This window comes from Narcine bancroftii, chromosome 12, assembly GCF_036971445.1.
Source record: "Narcine bancroftii isolate sNarBan1 chromosome 12, sNarBan1.hap1, whole genome shotgun sequence".
Lineage (NCBI taxonomy): Eukaryota > Metazoa > Chordata > Chondrichthyes > Torpediniformes > Narcinidae > Narcine > Narcine bancroftii.
In genome coordinates, this window is record NC_091480.1 from 13,395,692 (window position 1) to 13,419,619 (window position 23,928).

Below are 23,928 nucleotides of genomic sequence, written 5' to 3' on the forward strand. Positions count from 1 at the left end.
TCATCACGAAATCCATTGTTTATGCGGCAAACATTTATGTGAACCACATTACAAATGAAACAAAAATACTGTAGTGCAAGAAAAAGTCGAAGTAAGGCGGTGTCTGTGGTTCACTGTTCATTCAGAAATCTCCTGGCAGTGGGGAAGAAGCTGACCTTGTGTTGCTTCACTCTCCTGTACCCTTTTGTCCCAAGGGTGGCAGAGTGAAGTGGGGGTCTCTGAGGATAGAGGCTGCTTTCTGAAGACACTGCCTCATGGAGGTGTCCTTGATAGAATCAAGTCTGGTGCTCATGAGGCATTGACACCTCAGTACCAGGTGGTGATGCAACCAGCCAGAACCCTCTCCAATGTACACCTGTCGAAGTTTATGAGGTCTTCAAATCTCCTCGCAAAGTATAGCCTTCTCCATGATTCCATTACCGTGGTGATTGATTGCTTTATTTGTGAAAATGTTAGATTTTAGGCCAAGGCGTGGGATTGAGGATGATTTAAGACTAAATAATAGTGAAATAAATTAAGATTAGTAAAGTTTTATGTACTGACATGTTCAATAAGGCATGCAACACTATTTGGTTTTAACTTACAGTTTCAGTGGAGCACTTGCTGCTGTGAAGTGTAGTCAAAGAGACGGACACTGGATGAGCACCCTCGAGAGAAAGGAACAGGGGTCTGATGGTCAGCATGAACATGGCGGGCCAAAGGGCCTGCTCCTCTGGTGTGATGTGCCAACAGGCTGGATATCGTGAAGCGAGAGCCTGCTGTGCCCGAATGCCTCAGAGGTTAGAAGCTTGTAGAAAAGGAAGATGCTGGAAGTTCCCAGCAATTCAGGGAGCATCTGTGGAGAGAGAGAGCAAGAGAGAGAGTCAGAACAGAGAGGGGTGAGCTTTTAGAAGCAAAGGGGTAGATACAAAGAAAAGCAAAAGGGAAGTCTGCCACTGGTCTGAGAGAAATATTAAATTGATACACCCCACTTGTTTTCACCTCTCCTTTTCCTTTAAATTGTGGAATGCTAGGCATTTGTTGGGTGTGCTGGGTTCCAGAACTCCTGGACCTGGGTTGGCTCCACTGTCAGGCTTCCAGGAAGCCCAGAGATAGAACTGAATGTTGCTGAGAACCTTCTGCAACCCCGCCAGGATATCTGTTCCCTGAACCAGAGCTAATTGGCAAGCCCACTGACTTCAGTGCAGATTGTATGTCTGTCGGGAAGAAAAGTGAAGGCAAAGCTTTGTTCCTTTTTAAATAATCACCTGTATTATTTAAAGTTTTTAATTGTTTAAACCTGCATATGTGTTTTTTTGCATTAAAATTATTTAATATGTTTGAATTCTTAATTTTTTAATATATTTCTGATTGGCAGTCAGCACCCATGGTTAAACTAGGAATTGGAGAGCATTCAGCACCTTGAGTGGCTCAACCAGGTGAAAAGATCATGGTGGATCTGATCTTAACCTCATCTCTGCATTCACTCTGCCTGCTCCACCCTTTTGCCCACTTGCTCATCAAGAATCTGTTGTCTCTGCCTTAAAAGCAGTGCTTCTATTGCTTTCCAAAGGCGCAAAATCCTCTGAGAGGAAAACAGTTGCTTCATTTTGTGTCATGTGGGTCAGATTGTAAATGTGAAACTGGAGAGGCTACAAACCCCCAAAATTAATCTGCGCCAAAGTGCCATGACTATGTGTGCTCAGTCCTATGGCTGTAATACTCAGGGAACTCCTGCCATCTCCCACAGGAATGTGCAAAGCATTGCATCAGGGATTAGGGTGGGGCTCTTGGGACAGCGGATCAGGGGAACATTGGGGGGGTTGCAGGGAAGATGTGGTGGTGATGAATGATGATCATTGGGAGATGCAGCTGGATTAGTTGAGGTCTGAAAATATGAAATGGGACCCAATAAGTTCAGGAAAAGTGTCTGGTTAGAATGTGGAGTATAGAATAGCTGTGGCCCATGGCCCTAAAGATGAGGTAGTAACATTCGGGGTTACACAAGGATCCATACATTAGGTCTCAGATCTTCCACCCTCTCTGTTGAACAGTCTGCAGGTCCCACATTGCCCTCATCAGGATCGAACACAGGAATAGAATGGACACAAGTCCTCCAGACTGCAAACTCAATTTATCCAAGTCATCAGAAATTTCAGCTGACTTAATTTATTCAGCAATGAAATGACAACATTGAATATGTATCATTTGTCTGTATGTGTGTTATGTCTGGTTGAGGACCACAGGTTGTTCATATATTTGAATATGGATGGGCAGGTGATAGAGAAGGGAAATGCTCTGGAAGAAGATGAAGGGCAATTGGCAGGAAAAGTAAATAATGTTGTTATTAAAGATGAGGGAAAACAGGGAATAAAAATTGGGAAATCTCTGAAATTCATATATTTTAATGCCAGGAGTATTGTAAAAAAGGTGGATGAGCTGAAGGTGTGGATTGATACTTGGAAGTATGATGTGGTAGCGATTAGTGAGACATGGTTGCAGGAGGGATGTGATTGGCAACTGAATATCCCTGGGTTTCGTTGTTTTAGGTGTGATAGAGTCGGAGGGGCAAGAGGAGGTGGGGTTGCATTGCTTGTCAGGGAAAATATTACAGCGGTGCCTAGGAAGGATAGATTAGAGGGCACATCCACGGAGGCTATTTGAGTGGAACTGAGGAGTAGGAAAGGAGAGGTTACACTTGTAGGGGTGTATTATAGACCACCCGGAGGGGACCGAGACCTAGAGGAGCAAATCTGTAGGGAGATAGTAGATATTTGTGATAAGCACAGGGTTGTAATTATGGGAGATTTTAATTTTCCACATATAGATTGGGAAACACATTCTGTGAAAGGACTGGATGGGTTAGAGTTTGTGAAATGTGTGCAAGATAGTTTTTTACAACAATATGTAGAGGTGCCGACCAGAGAAGGAGCAGTGTTAGATCTACTGTTGGCAAATGGGATGGGTCAAGTGACGGAGGTTAGTGTTGGCGAGCACTTCGGGTCCAGTGATCATAATGCCATCAGCTTCAATGTCATTATGGAAAGAGAGAAATCAGGGCCAAGGATTGAGGATTTTGATTGGGGAAAAGCTAGATTTGAGGAGATGCGAAAGGACTTGCAGGGTGTGCATTGGGACAATTTGTTTTATGGGCAGGATGTAGTAGAGAGATGGAAGTCTTTTAAAGATCAGATTTTGAGAGTGCAAAAGCTTTATGTTCCTGTTAGGTTAAAAGGAGGGGCAAAAGGTTTGGTAGAGCCGTGGTTTTCAAGGAATATTGGAAACTTGGTTCGAAGAAAAAGGGAGGCGTACATTAGATATAAGAAGCATGGAGTTAAGGAGATGTTTGAAAGATACATTGAATGTAAGAGGAATCTTAAGAGAGGAATTAGGAAAGCTAAAAGAAGGTACGAGAAAACTATGGCAAGCAGGGTGAAAACTAATCCAAAAGAGTTCTACAAATATGTTAATGGTAAGAGGAAAGCTAGAGACAAAATTGGTCCCTTAGAAAATCAGAGCGGAAAACTGTGTGTGGAGCCTAGAGAAATGGGGGAGATATTGAACAGTTTCTTTTCTTCGGTATTCACTAAGGAGAAGGATATTGGGAGATGTGAGATAAAAAAAAGCAAATTGGGTAAATATGGGGAATATAGAGATTACAAAAGGTGTAGTTTTAAGGCTTTTGAAGAATATAAAGGTGGATAAGTCTCCGGGACCAGACGGGATCTTCCCCAGGACATTGAGAGAAGTGAAGAAGGAAATAGCAGAGGCTCTGGCGGTAATTTTCCAAATGTCATTAGATATGGGGATAGTGCCGGAGGATTGGCGCATTGCGCATGTGGTTCCGTTATTTAAAAAGGGTTCAAGGAGGAAGCCTGGCAACTATCGGCCTGTAAGTTTGACGTCTGTGGTAGGTAAGTTAATGGAGAAAATTCTTAGAGATAGTACTTATAAACATCTGGATAGACAGGGTCTGATCAGGAGCACTCAACATGGATTTGTGGGAGGAAGGTCATGTTTGACCAATCTGATTTAATTTTTTGAAGAGGTGACTAGGAATGTGGATGAGGGTAGCGCAGTGGATGTTGTCTATATGGACTTCAGTAAGGCCTTCGATAAGGTACCACATGGAAGGTTAGTTAGGAAGGTGCAGTCTTTAGGTATAAATTTTAAGATAGTCAAATGGATTGAACATTGGCTGAAAGGGAGAGGCCAGAGAGTGGTAGTGGATAATTGTCTGTCAGGTTGGAGGCTGGTGACCAGTGGTGTGCCTCAAGGATCTGTATTGGGCCCATTGTTGTTCGTTATATACATTAATGATCTAGATGATGGGGTGGTGAATTGGATTAGTAAATATGCAGACGATACTAAGATAGGTGGAATAGTGGATAATGAAGAAGGTTTTCAAGGATTGCAGAGGGATTTGGGCTGCTTAGAAAAGTGGGCTGAAAAATGGCAGATGGAATTTAATGCTGATAAGTGTGAGGTGCTTCATTTTGGTAAGAAGAATCAGAATAGGACATACGTGGTAAATGGGAGAGCATTGAGGAATACAGAAGAGCAGAAAGATTTAGGAGTGACAGTACATCGTTCCCTGAAGGTAGAAACTCACGTGAATAGGGTGGTGAAGAAGGCTTTTAGTATGCTGGCCTTTATCAATCATTGCATGGAATAAAGGAGTTGGGATGTGATGTTGAGATTGTATAAGACGTTGGTGCGGCCTAATTTGGAGTTCTGTGTGCAGTTCTGGTCGCCTAATTATAGGAAGGATATAAACAGAGTGGAGAGAGTGCAGAGAAGGTTTACCAGAATGTTACCTGGGTTTAAGCATCTAGAGTATAGGGAGAGATTGGACAGATTAGGTCTTTATTCTTTGGAGCGTAGAAGGTTGAGAGGGGATTTGATAGAAGTATTTAAGATTATGAAAGGGATAGACAGAGTGGATGTGGATAGACTATTTCCGTTAAGAGGAGGAAAGATTAAAACAAGAGGACATGAGTTAAGAATTAAGGGGCAGAGGTTTAGAGGTAACATGAGGGGGAACTTCTTTACTCAGAGAGTGGTAGCCGTGTGGAATGATCTTCCGGGAGAAATAGTGGCGGCGGAGTCAATTGTATTATTTAAGAAAAGGTTGGACAGGTATATGGATGAGAAGAAGATGGAGGGTTATGGGCATTGTGCAGGGAGGTGGGACTAGAAAGGGGTGTTTGGTTCGGTGCAGACTAGAAGGGCCTAATGGCCTGTTTCCGTGCTGTAATTGTTATGTTATGTTATATACAATCAGACGATAATAAACTTGAGTAATAAAGAGGGTGATTTTATATATAAAATGGCATTACTTTTAAGCATGGCCCCAAAATAACAAATGGGACTAGCTTGGATGGATAATTGCTCAGCATGGACAAGTTGAGCTGAAAGGTCCTGGATGTAAACCTCTACAACCTTTTGTCTCCAGAGTGTGCACTGGCCATCGCATTAGATTGCTCATCCACCAGTGCTGCATTCCACTCAGGATAACGGCTATGAGATTAATACAAAGGTTCCATCCACAATATAAATCTTTGTATACGTTTGATTAACATAATCTGTTGTGACCACCCTTACTTTGGTAATAATACCTTTAAATGAATTGAGGATTTTACACAGTCAATGTAAAATAGTGGACAAAAAGAAAATTAACTATTAAATCATTTGTTTCATCTTGGTGGTTTAGGCTTCAGTCCAGTGGAGTGAAACCTAAAGGAAAACAGATGTCGCAGCCTTTTGGTTTCAAAGTGGCATTCATTTAGATTCTTTCTTTGGCTTGGCTTCGCAGAAGAAGATTTATGGAAGGGTAATGTCCACGTCAGCTGCAGGCTCGTTTGAGGCTGACAAGTCTGATGCGGGACAGGCAGACACGGTTGCAGCGGTTGCAAGGGAAAATTGGTTGGTTGGGGTTGGGTGTTGGGTTTTTCCTCCTTTGTCTTTTGTCAGTGAGGTGGCTTGTGGAACACATCACATGCCACCATGACCACATCATGTACTTTGTTAAATTTGAATTGAATATCGAAAGAAATGAACAATGATTATTCATACCATTAGAGCAGAATGCTGGACAATATTTTAAATATTAAACAGTTCTGTAATTGTCATGCTTTGCTGACTTTGATCTTGCTGACATTAACTTCATACCATGTTCTGCATTATAATTATTTTTGCTCCATTGACCATAACTGTTTGAGAAATAAATACACCAAGCCTATTCACTTGGCAGATGTTAGGAGTGCATAACTTTGCTTGTCAATTCTAATGTACTAAATAAAATAATGTATATATGTATCAAGTAAGTCAAGATTTGGAAAGTATGATTTTTCACATGGTGGTTGTGTTGGCACATTTACACATACTGTAATTTTTTAAAAATTATTTCAACGCAACAGTTGGGCAGCTGATGGCACAAGAAAAAAGCCCAAATTCCCTCTGTATGAAGATTTTGCTTTCTCCGATCTGAAGTGGGAACAGCTTTCGTGAGGAAATATCAATGAATCTACCAGGGCTTTGCCAGTAACTAATATGATGGAAAAAAGTTCAAGTTGGCGAGGGACCTTTTTGTTTCAATCGAGCTGGCATTTTAATGACATATAAAACAAACTTGATTATCAGAATTCTGTGGGCTCAAGTCTATTTCACTGTCCAGATCTGCAAATGAACGACTAGTTACCTCCACACTGCTATTTCCTTTATGTTACAGAATGTCAAGATAGACAGGAAAAATTGAGGAGCGCACTTCATTACAATTTCAAGCTGTAGATGATACTGAATATATGCACTTTCATGGCATCATGTGTCAGACCATGATTATTAGATGATTCTAAATAAACATTAGACAAAGGGACAATAACATAAGCAGCATTAAATTATACAGTATCTTATTTTTTACTTCAGCTTTATACCAAATATTAAAATTGTGACAGTTAACAAACAGGTCGAATAAAGAAAAGGACAACACTTCTTGGATTGACTCTAAAACTGTGTGTGTGGTTTGAATTAAGAAAGGAAACAAGCTTTTTGTCAAAAACATCATAGACATTGTACCCATGCGCACAGTCCTTGATGCCCAGAGGAGGCAAGCTCAGCGAGAAAGATTTGGCTCCTCCTCGTTCAGCCGTGTTGAGGTAGGCCAAAGCAAATTGTCCGTGAGCCAGCTTCCTCTTCCAGAGTTGGAAATCTTCATCCTACAGTTAAGAGTTCAGGTTTTAAAGTAGCATACGCAATTATATGGTATAGGGCAGCCATTCACAACAAGGGCCCTGCCACCCCCTTGGGGGCCACAGCACATTTAAGTAAAAGCCTTGTTTTCTTTTCACCTCATGTAACTGTGACGTGGTGCTGCAGCAGTAAGCAGACACAAAACTCAAGAAAGACTATTCGGTTAAAGTCTCTGCTACAGGGGTAGCTGTACTGGTGGCTCCCAAGTGACTGGCTCGGGAGGGGCCGGCTCAGGATTATATCCCAGGCGGTTAATTGACAGCCGGGTGGGTGGAGTTAGGTCTATTCAGGTCGGCTGATTGACAGCCAGCCAAGTGTGATCTGTCCTCCTGTGATCTTCCTGCAGGTGCAGAGATCGCCCCCTGCAGTATGCTAGTGGTGTATCAACACAGTAACATAAATTTTCTTTAGGGAAAAACATGAAAGTGAGCAGACGCTGTGATTGAAATAAAAACGCAATGCTGGAAAAACTCAGCAGATCGAACAGTGTACGTTATATAGCAAATATAAGGATACATAGCCAACATTTCGGTCTTGAGTCTTCATCAAGTGCAGATTCACAAGTGAAGTGTTGCTTCATTTGGAAGGATGATTTGAGGCCCCGAATGGTGGGGGGGGGGGGAAGTTGGGGGCCCTAGTGTGGGACTTCCTGCAGTCACAGGGGAAGGTACCGGGAGTAGGTAGTGATGAGTAGAACAGGGAGTCGCAGAGGGAGCAAAATGGAGAAGAGGAAGGAAGCTGGTGGAAGGATAAGGTCATTGGTGACGGAAATTGTGGAGGATAAAATGTTGGATGTGGAGGTTGGTGGATGGTCGATGAGGTCAGGGGGAATCTTGTTTTTGTTGCGTCTTGGGGCAGAGGGAGCCAGGGAAGATGTGCGGGGAGTGGAAGAGATGCGGGTAAGGGCTGAGTTAATGGTGGGAGAGGGGAAGCCATGTTTTTTTTTAAAAAGGGCATTTCGGATGTCCGAGACTGGAAGTCCTCATTTTGGGAGTCGGTATGATGGAGATGGAGGAATGAAGAGGAAGGAATAGGATTCTTACAGTGTGTGAAGAAGTGTAGTCGCGATAGTTGTGGGAGTAAATATTTTTTATGTAGTTGGTAGGTGAGAAGCAAGTAAGAAACCAAAATTTGACTGCTTCACAGGGAAGGGGGCCCATAAACTTTGAGCAAGGTCATGGGGGGGGGCATAGTTGAAAAAGGGTTGAGAGTGGTTGATATATAGGGGTCAAATAATATAATAAAAACAAATAATCTGGTCACATTCAACGCCAGAGAGAGAGAGACAGGAATCATTTTGTTACACTGTAGTTTTGCTGGTTTTTGGTCTTATGAGTCAAGCAAAAGAATGCAAGGAGGAAAAGAACCGCAGAGTAATTAATCTTCCTCACTTTATGGCAGCAAATAGCGAATTATTTACAATTCTGTAGTCAGGAAGAGTGACTGCCAAAGCTGTTTTTTAAAAATTTGCAACAAATGAGAACAAGGGGGAGGGGGTTTAATTAAGATTAATAAAATTACAGAAAACTTACTTAGGGTAAACAAAAAGGATCTAGATCCCTTTGCTAAATAATAGGTATGTCGGGGGACCGGGGTGGGGGGCGGGGGGGTGGTGGTAACTGAGAACTTTGTTTCAAGTTCTTGTCCTTAACCAAGCAATGGTTAAGGACAAGAACTCACTCAAAGAGTGAAGGGTGATGAATGCAGAAACCTTTGACAGATCCAACAAGTACTGTAAGAGCTGTAACACTGGACAACAATTTTTTTCAAAAGGTTTGTTTCCTGGGGAAAAAAAAAGACGATTCTGCTTGACAACTTCAAGCTGAACACAAAGATAATTTCAGATTTGCCTTATCATGTAGGAATTTGGAGAAACATTAACTTTGACTGAATTTAGCATCTGATCAGTGTCCAACACTGATGGATTTTAGTTGCCCTCATACTGCTTTTCCATGGTCGCAATGTCCTGGTGAAACATTTCACCATGTTCGTCACTGACTGCACTGAGATCAGCAGGGAAGACGTCCAAATGCGAATGCAGAAAATGAATTTCCAATGACATGTGGCACTTCGTGATTTGGTATGCTTGAAGTAGACTTAAAATATGACAGGAAATCACAAAATAGTTTATATCTAAAAAATGATCTGTGATAGGAAAACTTTAAGGCAATTTTCATGATCACCAGCCCAAATCTATAAAATATACCCAAAAGTGTTCAGGAAATGGAATATTTGTTGTCTACAAATCTACAAAGCTGTGGATCAAGAGTTTGGATGAAAGATCACAAATGGCCTCCTTCTGTGGCTTAGAATGTTATGCTTCTATGAATGATATTGTTAATTATGCTCCCCCCTTCCACAACCTACTCAATGTATAAACGAAAACAAAATCAGTTACCTTTTTAATTCTAACGCCCTGCTGTCCCAGCTTGTCCTGGTCTATGTAGATAAGCAGCTTGTTTTGCAGAAGTGCCTTGGCATCATCGGAGATCGTACGAAGGTCATTCGACATAAAAAAAGGTGCTGCCAATATTGCCCAGATTGCCAGTTGTGCTTTCGATTGGTCCTGATTCAGGCCAAAGTTACCCACCATTAACTGTAAGTAATAGAGGCAGCAAAGGTTAATTTTTTTAATGTTAGCTCTAAATCATAATTATTGAATTCACGTGAAAAATTATTTCCTTATATGGCAAACCCACCATCCACGGAACTAACCTATTCAATATTCATCGCACCCTCAATAACAAATACTTCCTTTTTTAGGTAAGGAGGCCAAATTTTACACAATATTCCAGGTGTGAATTCCGCAATACAATTGCACTGCAATTTCATTACACCTGCATTTAATCCTCTCATAGTGAATGCAAACATTTGCCGTACTTGCACGTTGACCTTCAGAGACCTGTGTACAAACGCACTGTGTCCCTTTGTACATCAGCGCCTCACAATCTCTCATCATGTACCAAATTCTCTGTCCATCACCGAATTAATTCTACATAGTAGTTTGCATTAATAATAACTTGATTTTAACCAGGTGGTTTTGAATCTGTTTTGACAGGAGAGTTAAGAAGGTTTATGGGATGCTGGGCTTCATTCATTGGGGGACTGAGTTCAAGAGTTGAGAGGTCGTGCTGCAATTCTACAAATCCCTGGTGAGACCACACTTAGAGTATTATGTTAATTTCTGGTCACCTCATTAGAGGAAGGACGAGGAAACGATGGGAGAGGGTGCAGAGGATATTTACCACGTTGTTGCCTGGATTGGAAAAGGAGTCTTATGAGGCAAGGTTAGCAGAGCTGTGACTTTTCCCCCTGGAGCGAAGAAGAATTAGAGTCAACTTAATAGAAGTCTAAGGATTCTGAGAGGTAAGACATAAGGTGGACAGCCAATGCCTTTTTCCCAGGCCAGGAGGAGCAAACACCAGAGGACACATGTTCAAATTAAAGGGAGAAAAGTTTAGGGAAGATATCAGCGGTAACTTTTTTTTTTAAACACAGAGAGTTGCCTTACCAGGGGTGGTGGTGGAGACTGAAACATTAGGGGTATTTAAAAGACTCTTAGATGAAAGAAAGATAGAGGGTTACAGGGTAAGGAAGGTTTTTTTTGGCAGGAAAATATAGGTTGACACAACATCAAGAACCCCAGGACCTGTACTGTGCTGAAATGTTCAATGTTCTATGTTTCTAAGTCTCTCTCTTATTCATGTTGTCTCTGTGTGCTTAAGTGTCAGTTGGGACCATACCCCTACAAGTCACAGTTACTATATTGTTGCAAACTATGCACGTATGCTGTACCATATCTGGATCATTCCATCTTCCCGGACCTGCAGCTGGTTGCAAATCTTCTTGGTGATCTCCAAACCAATTTATAATTGCTATCACTTTATTCCATGAGTCATTGATATCATCATAATTCCTCCACAGATTGCAGAGTTGACTAACTAGAGTATAATTCACCTGAAGGAAGGTCAGAGACAAAAAAAAATGCTTTATACAATAATGGGTAGTTAGCTGCAACAGGACGTGGAGACTTGACTTTAGTAAAACAAATATAAAATGCATTGGATCAAAAGAGAAAGAGAGAGGTAGTGTAATTTAGAGCAAGAAATCCAGAGCTTAAGGCCAACACAAGTTGAGACATGAATGTAATTGTGGATTGAGAAATGTTGGGCATGTGCAAGAAGCTGAAATGGAAGAGGATTGTAGAAAGGGTCTGAGAAGTCTGGAGTCATGGAGGATCCTTGAAACAAGAGGGGGAAGTTCAAAGCATTGCCAGACCAACAGCTGGCAGGGTTGGTAGGTGAATGGGACTGGGTGCAAGTGAAGACACAAGCTGTCAATGAACTCAGGTGGGAGGTATCACGGTGCATGTTGCTTCTGGAATTGGGATCATTAAGTACAACACAACCACCTTTTTACTGAAGGTCTGCAAGGACCACTCCCTCTGTGACTCCCTCATTCGCTCATCGCCCCCTTTCCACCTTCCCCTGCAACCACAGGAAGTGCCACACCTACATCCACACCTCCTCCCTCCCTACCATTCCGGACCCCAATCAGTTCTTTCAAGTGAAGCCACACTTCACTGTGTATTTGCAGGAGTTACTTACTGTATCCGGTGCTTCCCACTGTCGCCTTCTCTACATCAGAAAGACCAGATGAAGACTGGGAGATCGCTTCATTGCGTACCTTCGCTCTGTCCGCATCAGTGACAGGGATCTCCCAGTGGCCAACCACTTTAATTCTGTGCCCAACTCCCATGCTGACATGTCTGTCATGTCCTCATGTACTGTCCCACCAAGACCACCAGTAAATTGAGCACTTAATTTTCCATCTGGGCACTCTCCAACTGGATAGCATTAACATAGACCTCTACAGTTTCTGCTACCCTATTCTTTGCTCTTCATCCCTTCCCTTTCCCTTTGTCTTCTTTCCTCCAGAGCTCCATCCCCTTTCCTCTCTATAAACAGAGACACCCCCCCCCCCTCCTCCTGCTTGCTAGTGTTCCCTCCCTCCTTTATCCACTAACCCCCTCCTGCCTTTGGGAGTCTGCTATTTCCTCTGCCCTCCCCCACCATTTGTTTGGGCGCCTGTCGATAGTTTGCTCATACCTTGATGAAGGGCTCAAACCTGCTGAGATTCTCCAGCACTGTGTTTTATTTCTGCAGTGTCCGCAGACGTTCATGTTTTACCCCTTTTACAGAAGATAACTGACCAGCAATTTCCCCCCAAGTCTGTAGAATTGAAGTTCCACATGCTACCATCTCTTTCTCACTATACTCTCATTCAGTCCAGTCATTTCAATGGAATGAATACAAATATACAATGTGATATGGTTATTGTACAACAGCACCACCAATTGGGGATGAAGTTCAAGGCAACCAATGAAGGGCCCCACAGCAATTGATTGAGCGAATCTAAAACTAGCACAAAGTAGCCAAGAGGATAAGATGCCTGAAAGATCAGAGTTATGGAGGCCTTAAATAATGTTGAAAAGCTCAAATATTGACGTTTGACTGCTATCTCTTTGGACCCCAGCCTTTCATAATATATACTCCATACTGGGTCCATGGGTAAGCCTTTACAGTAGTAAAGCACAGTATGAACCAGCTAGTGGTTGGTTATAAAACTAATCCCGGAAAACCGGAACTCTGAGTATATGTGCTTGTTGGTAGTCCTGGAAAACGGGGACACCGGAGTACATAGACTGGTTGGTAGTCCCGGAAAATCAAGACATAGAGTCCAAAGTGCTAAAAGTTTCTCATCTTGACTTCACACCATCAAATAGTGAATCAAGGTCACCTGCTTGAACATCATAACAATCGCGCTTATCTATTCATTTGCAAATGCTTTTCAAATATGCGAAAGTGTTGGACTGTCAAGGGTGGCGGCAATTTTTTTTTAAGTTTGTAATTATTCTAAAAAAACATTTCTGGCATAAATCTGCTGGCAAGATGAGCATGGAGGCTACTTAATCAACTCTGAGTCAAATTGATGCAATGTCACACTTACTTGGTAAAAAACGCATCAGAGTCGTACGGTTACAGGGTTAAGAGAAGGAAATTTGCTTTTTATATCTAATCCAGATACTTCTTTACCATTCATACTATCGTTTTTTATATTTTATTTAAAATCAACACATATATGACAATTTTTACAATAAAATAATGTCACATTGAAATAGAACTTACAAATAGATGCTGATTTATATATATATATTTATATGTATATAAAAAAGAAATTTAAAAAATTTAAAAAACCCATATAAACCCCAATAATCTCTACCCCCCCCCCAACCCCAACCCTTGCTACTCCTACTAAAAAACTAATATCTAAAATATATAACATAGTTATACATTGAATTGGATTGCTTCAAAAGATGCTCAGAGATCCCCCCAAAAAAAACATTATTGATTTTCAGGGAAGACTTCACTGGTGGTTTGCCATTTCCTAACTTTAGATTTTATTGCTCGGCGGTCAATATACGTAACTTGATTTTTTAAAATTACAATTTGATATACCAAATTGACCACCCCACTGGGGTAGAAATGGAACTAAACTTTACAAGAATATTTCCATGTTGGCAATTCTTGGGGCTTCTTTATCCTCTTCCTTAGACAAACGAACTGACAACCCGGTTGCTAAACACAGTTTGAGAATATCGGCAAAATTTAGAACGTTTTTTGGATTTCAGAGCTTTTCTCTTGCTCACCCTATTACGTCCAGTCACCTCTTTCAACCATCTTTGCAAGACTCTGCCTTCAAGGATTGGCACAGTCTGGGTATTAAATGTTTTAAAGTCATTTTTACTGACAACAATTTTGCATCTTTTGAACAATTTGTTGTAAAATTTAACGTATTGAAAACTAATTTTTTATTTTTTTAAAAGATATTTACAATCTCAGATTCCTGATTTTCCTGGGAATCCAGAGGCAAATATTCTTGATACATATTTTGAACTACAACCTCCTTATAAAGGCTTAATATTGGCTGATTTAAGACAGACGGTTAATTAAAATTAAGAACACCTGGGAGCAGGACTTGAAGTTTACGCTGTCCAATGAGGTTTGGAGCTCCATTTTTCAACTGATTAATACTACATCCCTTTGTGCATGGCACAGTCTGGTGCAATTTAAAGTGGTTCATAGAGCACATATGTCTAAATTAAAATTGTCTCAGGGTGATGCTTCTTTAATTCATATGTTTTGGACCTGACTAACTTAGGAAAATTTTGGAAGGATGTTTTTCAAACATTATCAGAGATTTTAAATTTAAAATTGGAACCAAGCAATTCAATTGCTCTTTTTTGGAACATTTCGAGAAGATGATATGTTACTTCAATTCAATGCTGTGTTTTATCTTTTATCTCATTGATAGCCAGATGTGAAATTTGATTAAATGGAAAAATAATACTCCACCTACACACGCACAATGAATATTATATCTTGTTTAAATTTGGGAAAAAAAATTAGATATGAGGGTTAATAACTCAAATATTAAATTTCAAATGATACGCACCTTGTAGTTGGATGACTACCATAATCTTAAGATTTAGTGTTAAACTGGAATCTTGGCGTTGTGCTGTCCCTCTCTAAGTCTGCGCCACCTGGATTTATTAATGATAATCTTCAACCTTGCTTTGGAGAAGGGGGTTTTGAAATTTAATTATCTTTTTTTGTTTCTTCATTGTTATGTTCTATTTTAGTACCTTGAATGTGCTTTGGAACTTATAACTTTTTTCTGATCTTGTAGCACACTTCATAACTGTATTGTTCAATTTTTTTTTTAATTGTAAAATATCAATAAAAATATTTTTTGGAAATAAAACACTCCTTCCTCCTACCTTTGGCAGTAAACCATCTTCATAAGCAGGCCAGCTACAAGAATACACAATTGGCCTTCCTGTGGCATTGAGAGCATAGCTCATCTTTGGATAACCTGAGGAACAGAACACAGGTTTCAACTCATTGCCAATCATTTGCAATTTTATCACTACTTTTTTCAATCTGTGACAGACTTCTGAAGGAAAATAATTTAAATGTTTTTGATAATATGACAAACTGAAGCATATAATTGTGGTGTGGATTGTGGAGGGCCACGTGACCTCTCTGACTGGAACCTGGTCGGATTGTGGACTGCGGAGATACATCTGACATTTCCGACAAGCCTGAGATCGGAAGTGACTTCACCTGCCAATCAAGGGTTTGATCTGCAACAGGTGAGGTTGACAGGCAATTGGTTCGATCAGGTCACATAAACCTGATTGAAAAGGCAACACAATCCTGCTTGTTCTCTTTTGTTGCTACCTCAAGACCATTACTGAAGTCCAGACTTCAGGCCATGGGCTGCACTGGAGGGCCAATTGCAATGGGCCTGTCCAGGATCCTGAGCTGAGGGCAATACTAGAAACTACGTTCGTTTGATATACTTGTTAGTTGTAATTAATTTACTGTTCATAAGTGTGCTGTGCCTGTGGGTGGATGGGTAATTTGTGTTTAACCCTTGAATTCCCATTTGAGAGTTGAGAATGTTAAGAAATGATTTATTTGCACCCCATATGCAGTTATTTGTGTATTGTTGCTGTGTATGTACCAAGTAAGTATGTATGAGTGTGTGCTTTATGCATAAATAAAGACCACTGTTTGTTAATAACACATGTCCGTCCAGCCACGATTCTCTTTGAACCCGTCAAACCTATTCAGAACACAACAACAATTATTCAAAAACAAGGATGTTAGTGTGCAACTAATTCAAGTTTTTGACAGTGAGGATTATTCATTGTCCTTGTAAATTTGAACTCAATTATCTTTTTAACGTGTGCCTCCTGTTTATTTAGGGAGCCATTATGTTAGCACTTCAAAATCTTAGAGAGGTACCTATTGATCTTTCAGTAGAGTTGGAATTACAACCATCGAGCTTCAGCATGTCTACTTCCCATTCTGCAAATGTCCTGGCATCAAGGTCAACTGTCTCTAGTAAGGTACCGAGATACCCACCACAGGTTGAGTGGCCCAAGTCTCCATAAATCCCTAGCTTCAATCCTTTGAAATGAACCTAGCATACATAAAGATCAAGAAATAAATATAGTTTCAACATGAATAATTATCTTACTTTGTGGAGATATTTTTCTCTACTTAAAGTCTGAAGAAGAATGCATATTTTATTTGCCCCTTCAGGAAACAATCTGTCTCATTGAAGATAATCAACACAATCCATTGTTATCATGGTAAACAAAAGGTTTCTTAATTTCTTAAGTTGCTCCTTACGTTTAGAGTTTTAACTTACTTTAGCGTTTATATACTTTAATTTAACTTATTTTAACATTAACTTTTAGTGTTTTAACTTACTTTTGGTGTTTTAAACAAGTGGTATCTTAACTTTTCAAGTGGCTCCTTGCTTTTTAAAAATTGTACACAATAATTGGAACCAGACATTTGTTTTCAATGAGTCCTGGTACAAAATGTCTCCTGGGGCGAGTGGAGGAGTCTCATTACCAAGGGCCAGTGGCACTAAAGTCCAAAATACTGAGCAGAATGCAAAGGTGAAGTAAGAACAATTAAAACTGACTGAACTAAAACAAGATCACACCTGATCACTTAAAGGTGCATCTGAAATTTTATTTTCCAAATACATTTATCCAAAATTATGAAAGCTTACTAATTAAAATTATCTTTAATAACTGTGCAAAGGGTTTCTTTTTACTATATGGGTATTAGAATCTATTCTACTTTAAATTCTATTTGCAAGCTCATATATTGAAATATTATTTATAAGAAACAAAATATTCGAGGATGAACAAAAACAAAAATGATTTAGCTAAAGTGAAAGTCAGATGAGTTTTATAGCAGGTCATTAAGAGTATTGATAAACTCGCCCGATTCTCTAAATGATTCAGGTACAGTGGGAGTTCCCATAGATTGAAATTTTCTCTGCTTTTGCAGGAGAAATCCTAAAATCCAGGCTGCTCGGGGATTGGGCTGGATAGGATTTTCAAGCATGTAATGCTTGGAAATTATGTCTAAAAATGAACATTGTCAAAGAAAAATGCAGGATACAAATTAATTTCTTTGTGATATATTTACCTGTATAAAGCGTGGTCACTTGTTGCCACTGAGCACCTGTGGTGCTTAGACACACACACAAAAGCCCACTAAAATTTAAAGGTTTCAGAGTTTTCAAAATGTGCGGATTCTCAGATGGTCCAGATTTCTGGCATCCGGATTTTTGGACTTCTACTGTATTTTACATCATTCATAAACAAGGCAAGAATAGATGTAATCATTTTCTAGCTATTTGTCAGGTCATTTCCATCCTGATATTTGGAAGATAATTATAATTCTTCATGCAAAGGACACCAGCCCATTAAAGGAGAAGAGAAGGGTAGAAGAGAAGGTTACTCACATACTCAGCCAGTCCTTTAATCCCACTTGGGAATCGGTCTGGATCTGGCTGAAGTTTTCCATTGATATCTCTCACCATCGCTGACCAACAATCGTCAATGTTTACATATTGATACCCCAGATCTTTCCAGCCATCTTCCACCAGCTTGTCCGCCATTGCCCTAAACAACCTTTCACTGACAGAGAGGAAAATCCAAGAGGATCTGATTTATTTTAGTTATTAAAATTATTTTAGAATGATGCATGTGTTGTTGGCAAGGTCTCACTAGAACACTACACTATAGCTTAGAAACAGCCCCTTTGGCCCATCTAGTCCATGCCAAACTATTATTCTGCTCCGACCCAGAGTAAATTTCCCATCTCTAAATGTCCCTGAGGAGAACCACTTCCACGAATCACTCTGGGAGATTAATGGGGTTAATGGGTGAGCCATTGATGGTCAGTCTCTCATACACCTGAAGCTCTTGTCCTCTTTGATGGTAGATGTTGTGGGTTTGGGAACCAATGCCAGGGTAGACAAGAGAAGTGACTGTGGCTTTTGTGCAGGACTGGTGGAAGCAATGAAGTAGATTGTTTGTCTCAAGCTTTTTGACTTGCCACTCCCAAACAGAAAAAAGGAGTGAGCCAACAAAAAATAAACGTAACAGGAGAAACAGAAAATAAATCCTTGAGCTGCTTCTTGGGGCAGAGACTGGTCTTCAACCTGAAGCGTTAACTCTTTTTCCTCATCCTATAAATGTAGCCTGACTTGCTGAGTGATTCCAGCGTTGTAAATGAATGAGCTGGAAAGACAGTGACAATTTATGCTTTCTTGCTTGATGTTTGTGGATTTTATTGACAGGGGCTTGAGGCTCACAACTCATATTTGCATAAATCATTTGCTTGGTTTGAAACACATTCAGAATCCCGTCTGGATACTGCTTGAAGAGCCTACCTGATACAGTTGTCAGGGTATAATTTGCAATCCGTTGTGCATTTGAAACGTTCCCAGGCTATCCAGCCCATTGGAGGAGTTCTTGCCAAACCATTATCCAGAGGCTCACATAGCCCAACTAGTGTCAGGTACAAGGATATGAAAAGGACAAGAGTTCCACAATGCATTCAGGCCCACTCTGGGGAAAAAAAAATCCAAATTTATTTTGTTACAATTCCTTTTTTTTTCACCCGAGTCAATGATTAAAACAGAATGTCTCTGACATTAAAAAAAATCCCAAAGGACTCTTTAAAATTTATAATGATTCTAATTTTTCGAGATACAGAATGATAACAGGCCCTTTCTCTCCATGAGCCACCCACCCACCCCCCCCCCCACCCAAATCAATTAACCTGCAAACCCCATATTTTTTTGGAGGGTGGGAATAAACTGGAGCACCCAGAGGAATCCCACATGGTCAAGAGGAGAATTTACAAACTCTTACAGACGGTGCCAGATTCAAACCCAGATCACTGACACGGTAAATAGCATTGAGCAAACCCAATAACTTTTGAACTGAACATGCATCAGATTCTTAGTCTTTTACCTTTTAAAAAAAAAAAGAACCTTTTTACATCATCTATTTTTCTCTTCTCAGGTGTCTTAAAAGATTCATGTGCATTAGAACTCAACCGAAATTCAGCACTCTTGCTGGCAAGTCAGTGACAAGGATTCTTCTCTTGCCTTGTGGTCAATTGAATGTGACCACATACAAGACGGCTACGACTGGATTTGCCCACAAAATTGGAAAGAATCTCTCTTGTCTCTATTTACGACATTCACCGGGAGCATTGCTTAAATACGGCTCAAAGAAATATTGAGGATCCTTTCCATCCAAAGCACAATATCTTTGTCTTACTGCCATCAGGAAGGAGATACAGGAGCATCAAAATCAGGACTGCCATGCTGGGAAATAGCTTCTTCCCGTAGGCTGTGAGAACGATGAATCCTGTAACTGAGTAAATTATTCCAAAATATTTGTATATATTTACTTTATATCCTGATGTATATATGTGATTATTATGTGCTGTGTACTGTGTGTATGCCGTGGTCCAGAGAAACACTGTTTCATCTTGAACTTGATTTATCAACAGGGAAGGGGTATCTTTTGGAGCAAAGGCCTGTCAATGCTGGAAATTCCAAGAAAAACACAGAAAATGCTGGAAGTGCTCAGCAGACTGAGAAGCATCAATAAGAGCTGAAATTTCAGATCAAGGACTCTTTTCCAGAAATGGAAAATGAGTACAGGTTAAAGAGAGATGCGAGGCCTGTGACCTGTGGTGTGCCTCAGGGATCAGTGCTGGGACCATTGTTGTTTGTCATCTAAATCAATGATTTGGATGATAATGTGGTAAATTGGATCAGCGTGTTTGTAGATGACACAAAGATTAGAGGCATTGTGGAGAGCGAGGAAGGCTTTCAAAGCTTGCAAAGGAATCTGGACCAGCTAGGAAAATGGGCTGAGAAATGGAAGATGGAATTTAATGCAGACAAGTGTGAGGTGTTGCATTTTTGAAAGACAAATCAAGGTAGGGCATACATAGTAAATTGTAGGGGACTGAGGAGTGTGGCAGTACAGAAAGATCTGGGAATACAGATACATAATTCCCTGAAAGTAGCATCACAGGATAGGGTTATAAAGAGATTTTTTTTAATATTGGTCTTCATGTTAAGGTGAAGTTGTATAAGACATTGGTGAGGCCAAATTTGGAGTATTATATGCAGTTTTGGACACCCAACAACAGAAAAGATATAAAATTGAATAAGTCCAGAAAAGATTTATTAGGATATTACTGGGACTTCAGGAACTGAGTTACAGGGAAAGATGAAACAGGTTAGGACTTTATTCCCCAGAGCATAGAAGAATGAGGGGAGATTTGATAGAGTTATACAAAATGATGAGAGATATAGACAAAGTAAATATGAATGGCTTTTTCCACTAAGGTTAGATGAGATATAAACTAGGGGACATGGTTTAAGGGTGAAGGGGGAAAGGTTTATGGAAACATATGGGGGAATAGAGAGTGGTGGGTGTGTGGAACGAGCTGCAGCTAAAGTGGTGAATGTCGAATCCTGAGTTCAAATAAAGTAAACACTCTGAGGTGGAGTTCAAATATGTTCAGTCTTTATTATCTCTTACTCCCACTCGTGATTCTGTTCAACACGACTCCCTCATGGTTCTCTGCAACATGCCAGCCATTACAATCGATAACCAAACTATTATTTATCACGACTGCACTACAGTGAATGCGGCCTCAATTTTAACATTAAATAAAAATTTGGACAGGTAGATGGTTGGGAGGCGTATGAAGGACTATGGACTGGGTGCAGGTCAGTGGGACTGGACAGAGAAATGGGTCGGCATATAGAAGGTCTGAAAGGCCTGTTTTCTGTGCTGACAGGTTCTATGAAGGTATCCCTCAAGCTGAGCCTGATGTCCTCATGTCCTCAGAAACTTGCAAATCTCAATACAACTCTGGAAAATCCATCAGAAATCTTCAAAATCAGGTTAAAGTTTAAATAAATCTGAATTAATCACCACAAAAAAAATAATAAAAATAAATTGAACAAACTATTTAAAACATGCAAATTGTGTTTCTCACTGCCACTCCTTTTGTCATTCTCATAGTTCCCCATTCCTGTTGCAGGATTCACAAGTTTCTTTGACATAAGTAGCAGTTAATTAGCCTCAAGCAGACATTATCTTGTTGGTTTCTATGTCAAATATAATATTGGTTAGATCCTAATGATGGTAAAGTCCTCTGATTGCAACTGCAAAGTCCAAGCCAAAGAGAGAAACTATAAACCCCAACCAAAACCCACCAGCAACAACTAGCAAATGACTCATAGATTAAAAGCAAAAAAAGACCTTTTGCTCTATATTGTACTTTATTTTGGTTATACTTTTTCTATCATGCTCTTAATTTTAGTTCAAAATTTCCTGGCACATTTTAAGTCCAAACATCATTCACTATAAAAATATGCAATATCAGATGCTAAGTTTAATTTTTAAAAGTGTTGGTGGTACTTCTAATATTTAATATCAACTTGTGGAATAAGAGTTATTACGAGCATTCAGTTTGACCAAAGGTCGTAAAATAAATTGTAGGGAAATTATTCCTTTGACATTAATCATTTAAAATATTTAAATAATTAAATTCCAGACCATCATACAACTCTTATCTTGTCCACTATGTTCTCAGTAGCCACAACATATCCGCAGCGCATTGGGGTTAATGGACCAAGGACTATAATTGAATCATGAACTGCAAACAGTTATTTTGGTAAGAATTGTGATCCAACTGCACCACTGGAGGCAAAATAATCCATTTTTCCAATTAGAATTTGTTAACCTTTGCCCACCCCTCTCCCAGTTAAACAAGAATGTCTGCCGATGTTGGGATCAAGTGCACTGCACAAGCACGCAGTATCCTCCGTAACCAATGTTTCAGCCCTCAGCCCTTGGATAGGTCAGAAGAATGGCCCAGGCCCAAAACGTAAGTTACCCTTTACTTTCTGCATGACCGACAGAGCTTCTCCAGCACATTTGTGTATTTCCCCCACTCTCCCAGTTGGGGCCTCCTGACTTGATTACTCCAACCCCATCCTTCATTCTCGATAAACAGAGTTGTCAAAATCATAAGGGAAGATATAGGAACAGAAGTAGACCATTCGGCCCATTGAGTGTGCTCCACCATTTACCTAAAAACACCACTGCTACTAACCTAAATCAAGTCTGACCTCACTCACACCTGATTGAGCAAGACGTTGACTGCACAATTCCCTTTGTGTTCTCATAGCCATGACTCCACCTCCCTTAATGATCTCATCTCCTCCAGCCCCAGGACCGTCCCAAGTTAATGTATTCTTTCATCTTGCATATCCTTAGCTTTAATCACTTCCTTGCCGACAGTCATTCTTTCAGATGCATCCCTCAGGTCTAAAATTTCTTCTCTGAACTTTTAAAGGACCACCGGAGAAGAGAGTGGGTTCACCGAGATCGCGGTCACTTGCCTGACACCTCACTTCAGGCTGAATGGGTTTCGCGCAACATCACTGAGTTGGATCGCAAACGAAGTCTCCAAACAGAAGAAACACCATGAAGCCCTTTAACGGGGCTAACGAAGGGAATTGGAAGAGGCGAACTCCCTGGACAGGGGGTTAAAACGAATGATCCTCATTTCTTTGCCCGGACCAGGGGGCATCCAGGAATTTGGTGGCCAGGAGGAGGTGGACCGTCCCTGCTGATGTTGTGTGATGTCAGCGTCTTCTGGCTTGTGGGCATCGGAAGCACAGTTCTCTCCGAGGACAGGGGAGACGTGCCAGACCAGACGCGGCAGTGCCCAGGGACCGAGAAACTCCGAGCCGCTGGGTTCTCTGGTCGTTGACACCGAAAAACTTTGAAGGATTGTCAGCGATGTGGAGACTTCACTGGGAAGGAAGCGATCCGCACCGTCACTCAAACGGGAACAAAGAACAAGTCACAATAGGTTAACTGAGGCTAATACAGCATTGAACACCGGGCAGTGAGCGGGACGGTTCAGACCAGAACCGCTGGTGAACGAAGATTTTGCTTCCTTAACACTTCGGGGTGGATTTTTCTGCTGCAGATCACAAAAATCACTTGAAAATGTTTCCTGTCTCTTACCTTTTTGTAAGATATAACCCTTTTTTTGTGTGTGATTTCCTGTCATACTTTGAACATGCTTCAAGCAGACAAAACCATGAAGTGCAAAAAACATCTCAATGAAAATTCATTTTCTGCATTCTTGGTGCAGTCAACGAGGAAAGTGGTGTTAAAGGTTCCACGGGGACATTGTGACCATTGAGAAGCATCAGGGCAACTGGAATCCATCAAATGCTGGACGATGTTTGGAAACTGACAAGAGAGGCATCAGATGCTGAGTACAAACGAAAATCAGCAGCAAAACCATTTTTAGGTCAGTTGCACAGGTAATGTGGCAGCATCATTAAGTGATTAAACATACTAAATTCAATACAAGTTAATTTAATGTTTCTCTAAAGTCCAACTTCTGACATGATACAGCAAATCTGAAGTTATCTTGAAGTTAACTGTCATAATCCCGAATTTTTTTCAGGAAGCAAAACCTTTTGGAAAAAAAATTGTTGTCCAGCATAATAGATACATCAGGTTGAGGTTGGCACAAGTATATGCCCTTCTGAATGGTTTTGCTTTACAGTGTGATATACATTTGCCATAATTTCATGAATAGGTAACATTATTTCTTAAATGATTGAGATGTGGACTCATGCCAAATTAAACTAATTCTCTCCTGTGTGCACATGATGCACATCCTTATATCCCCTGCA

The 23,928-nt window shown here is 40.5% G+C and overlaps 1 protein-coding gene across 6 annotated transcripts; it reads right to left on the reverse strand.

The window, feature by feature from the left end:
- Window positions 1–36: 36 nt before the first annotated feature.
- On the reverse strand, window positions 37–23,204 carry LOC138746563 (alpha-N-acetylgalactosaminidase-like). Of its 6 annotated transcripts, none has more exons than XR_011347031.1 (9): window positions 22,612–23,204; window positions 18,559–18,736; window positions 17,626–17,800; window positions 16,101–16,278; window positions 15,068–15,162; window positions 11,023–11,184; window positions 9,626–9,823; window positions 585–835; window positions 37–435 (listed from the first exon to the last, which is right to left on the reverse strand). XR_011347031.1 is itself a non-coding variant. In XM_069904852.1 (9 exons), exons 2-9 carry the CDS (start codon window positions 18,723–18,725, stop codon window positions 781–783), a joined length of 1,170 nt encoding a protein of 389 aa, XP_069760953.1. In that variant the 5' UTR covers window positions 18,726–18,736; window positions 22,612–23,198; the 3' UTR covers window positions 688–780. The 6 variants fall into 6 exon arrangements, 4 of the variants coding, with proteins under 4 accessions (XP_069760953.1, XP_069760951.1, XP_069760952.1 ...); XR_011347030.1 differs by having other exon boundaries at window positions 37–494; XM_069904852.1 differs by lacking the exon at window positions 37–435 and adding an exon at window positions 7,054–7,193 and having other exon boundaries at window positions 688–835; window positions 22,612–23,198.
- Between the last annotated feature and the right edge of the window lie 724 nt (window positions 23,205–23,928).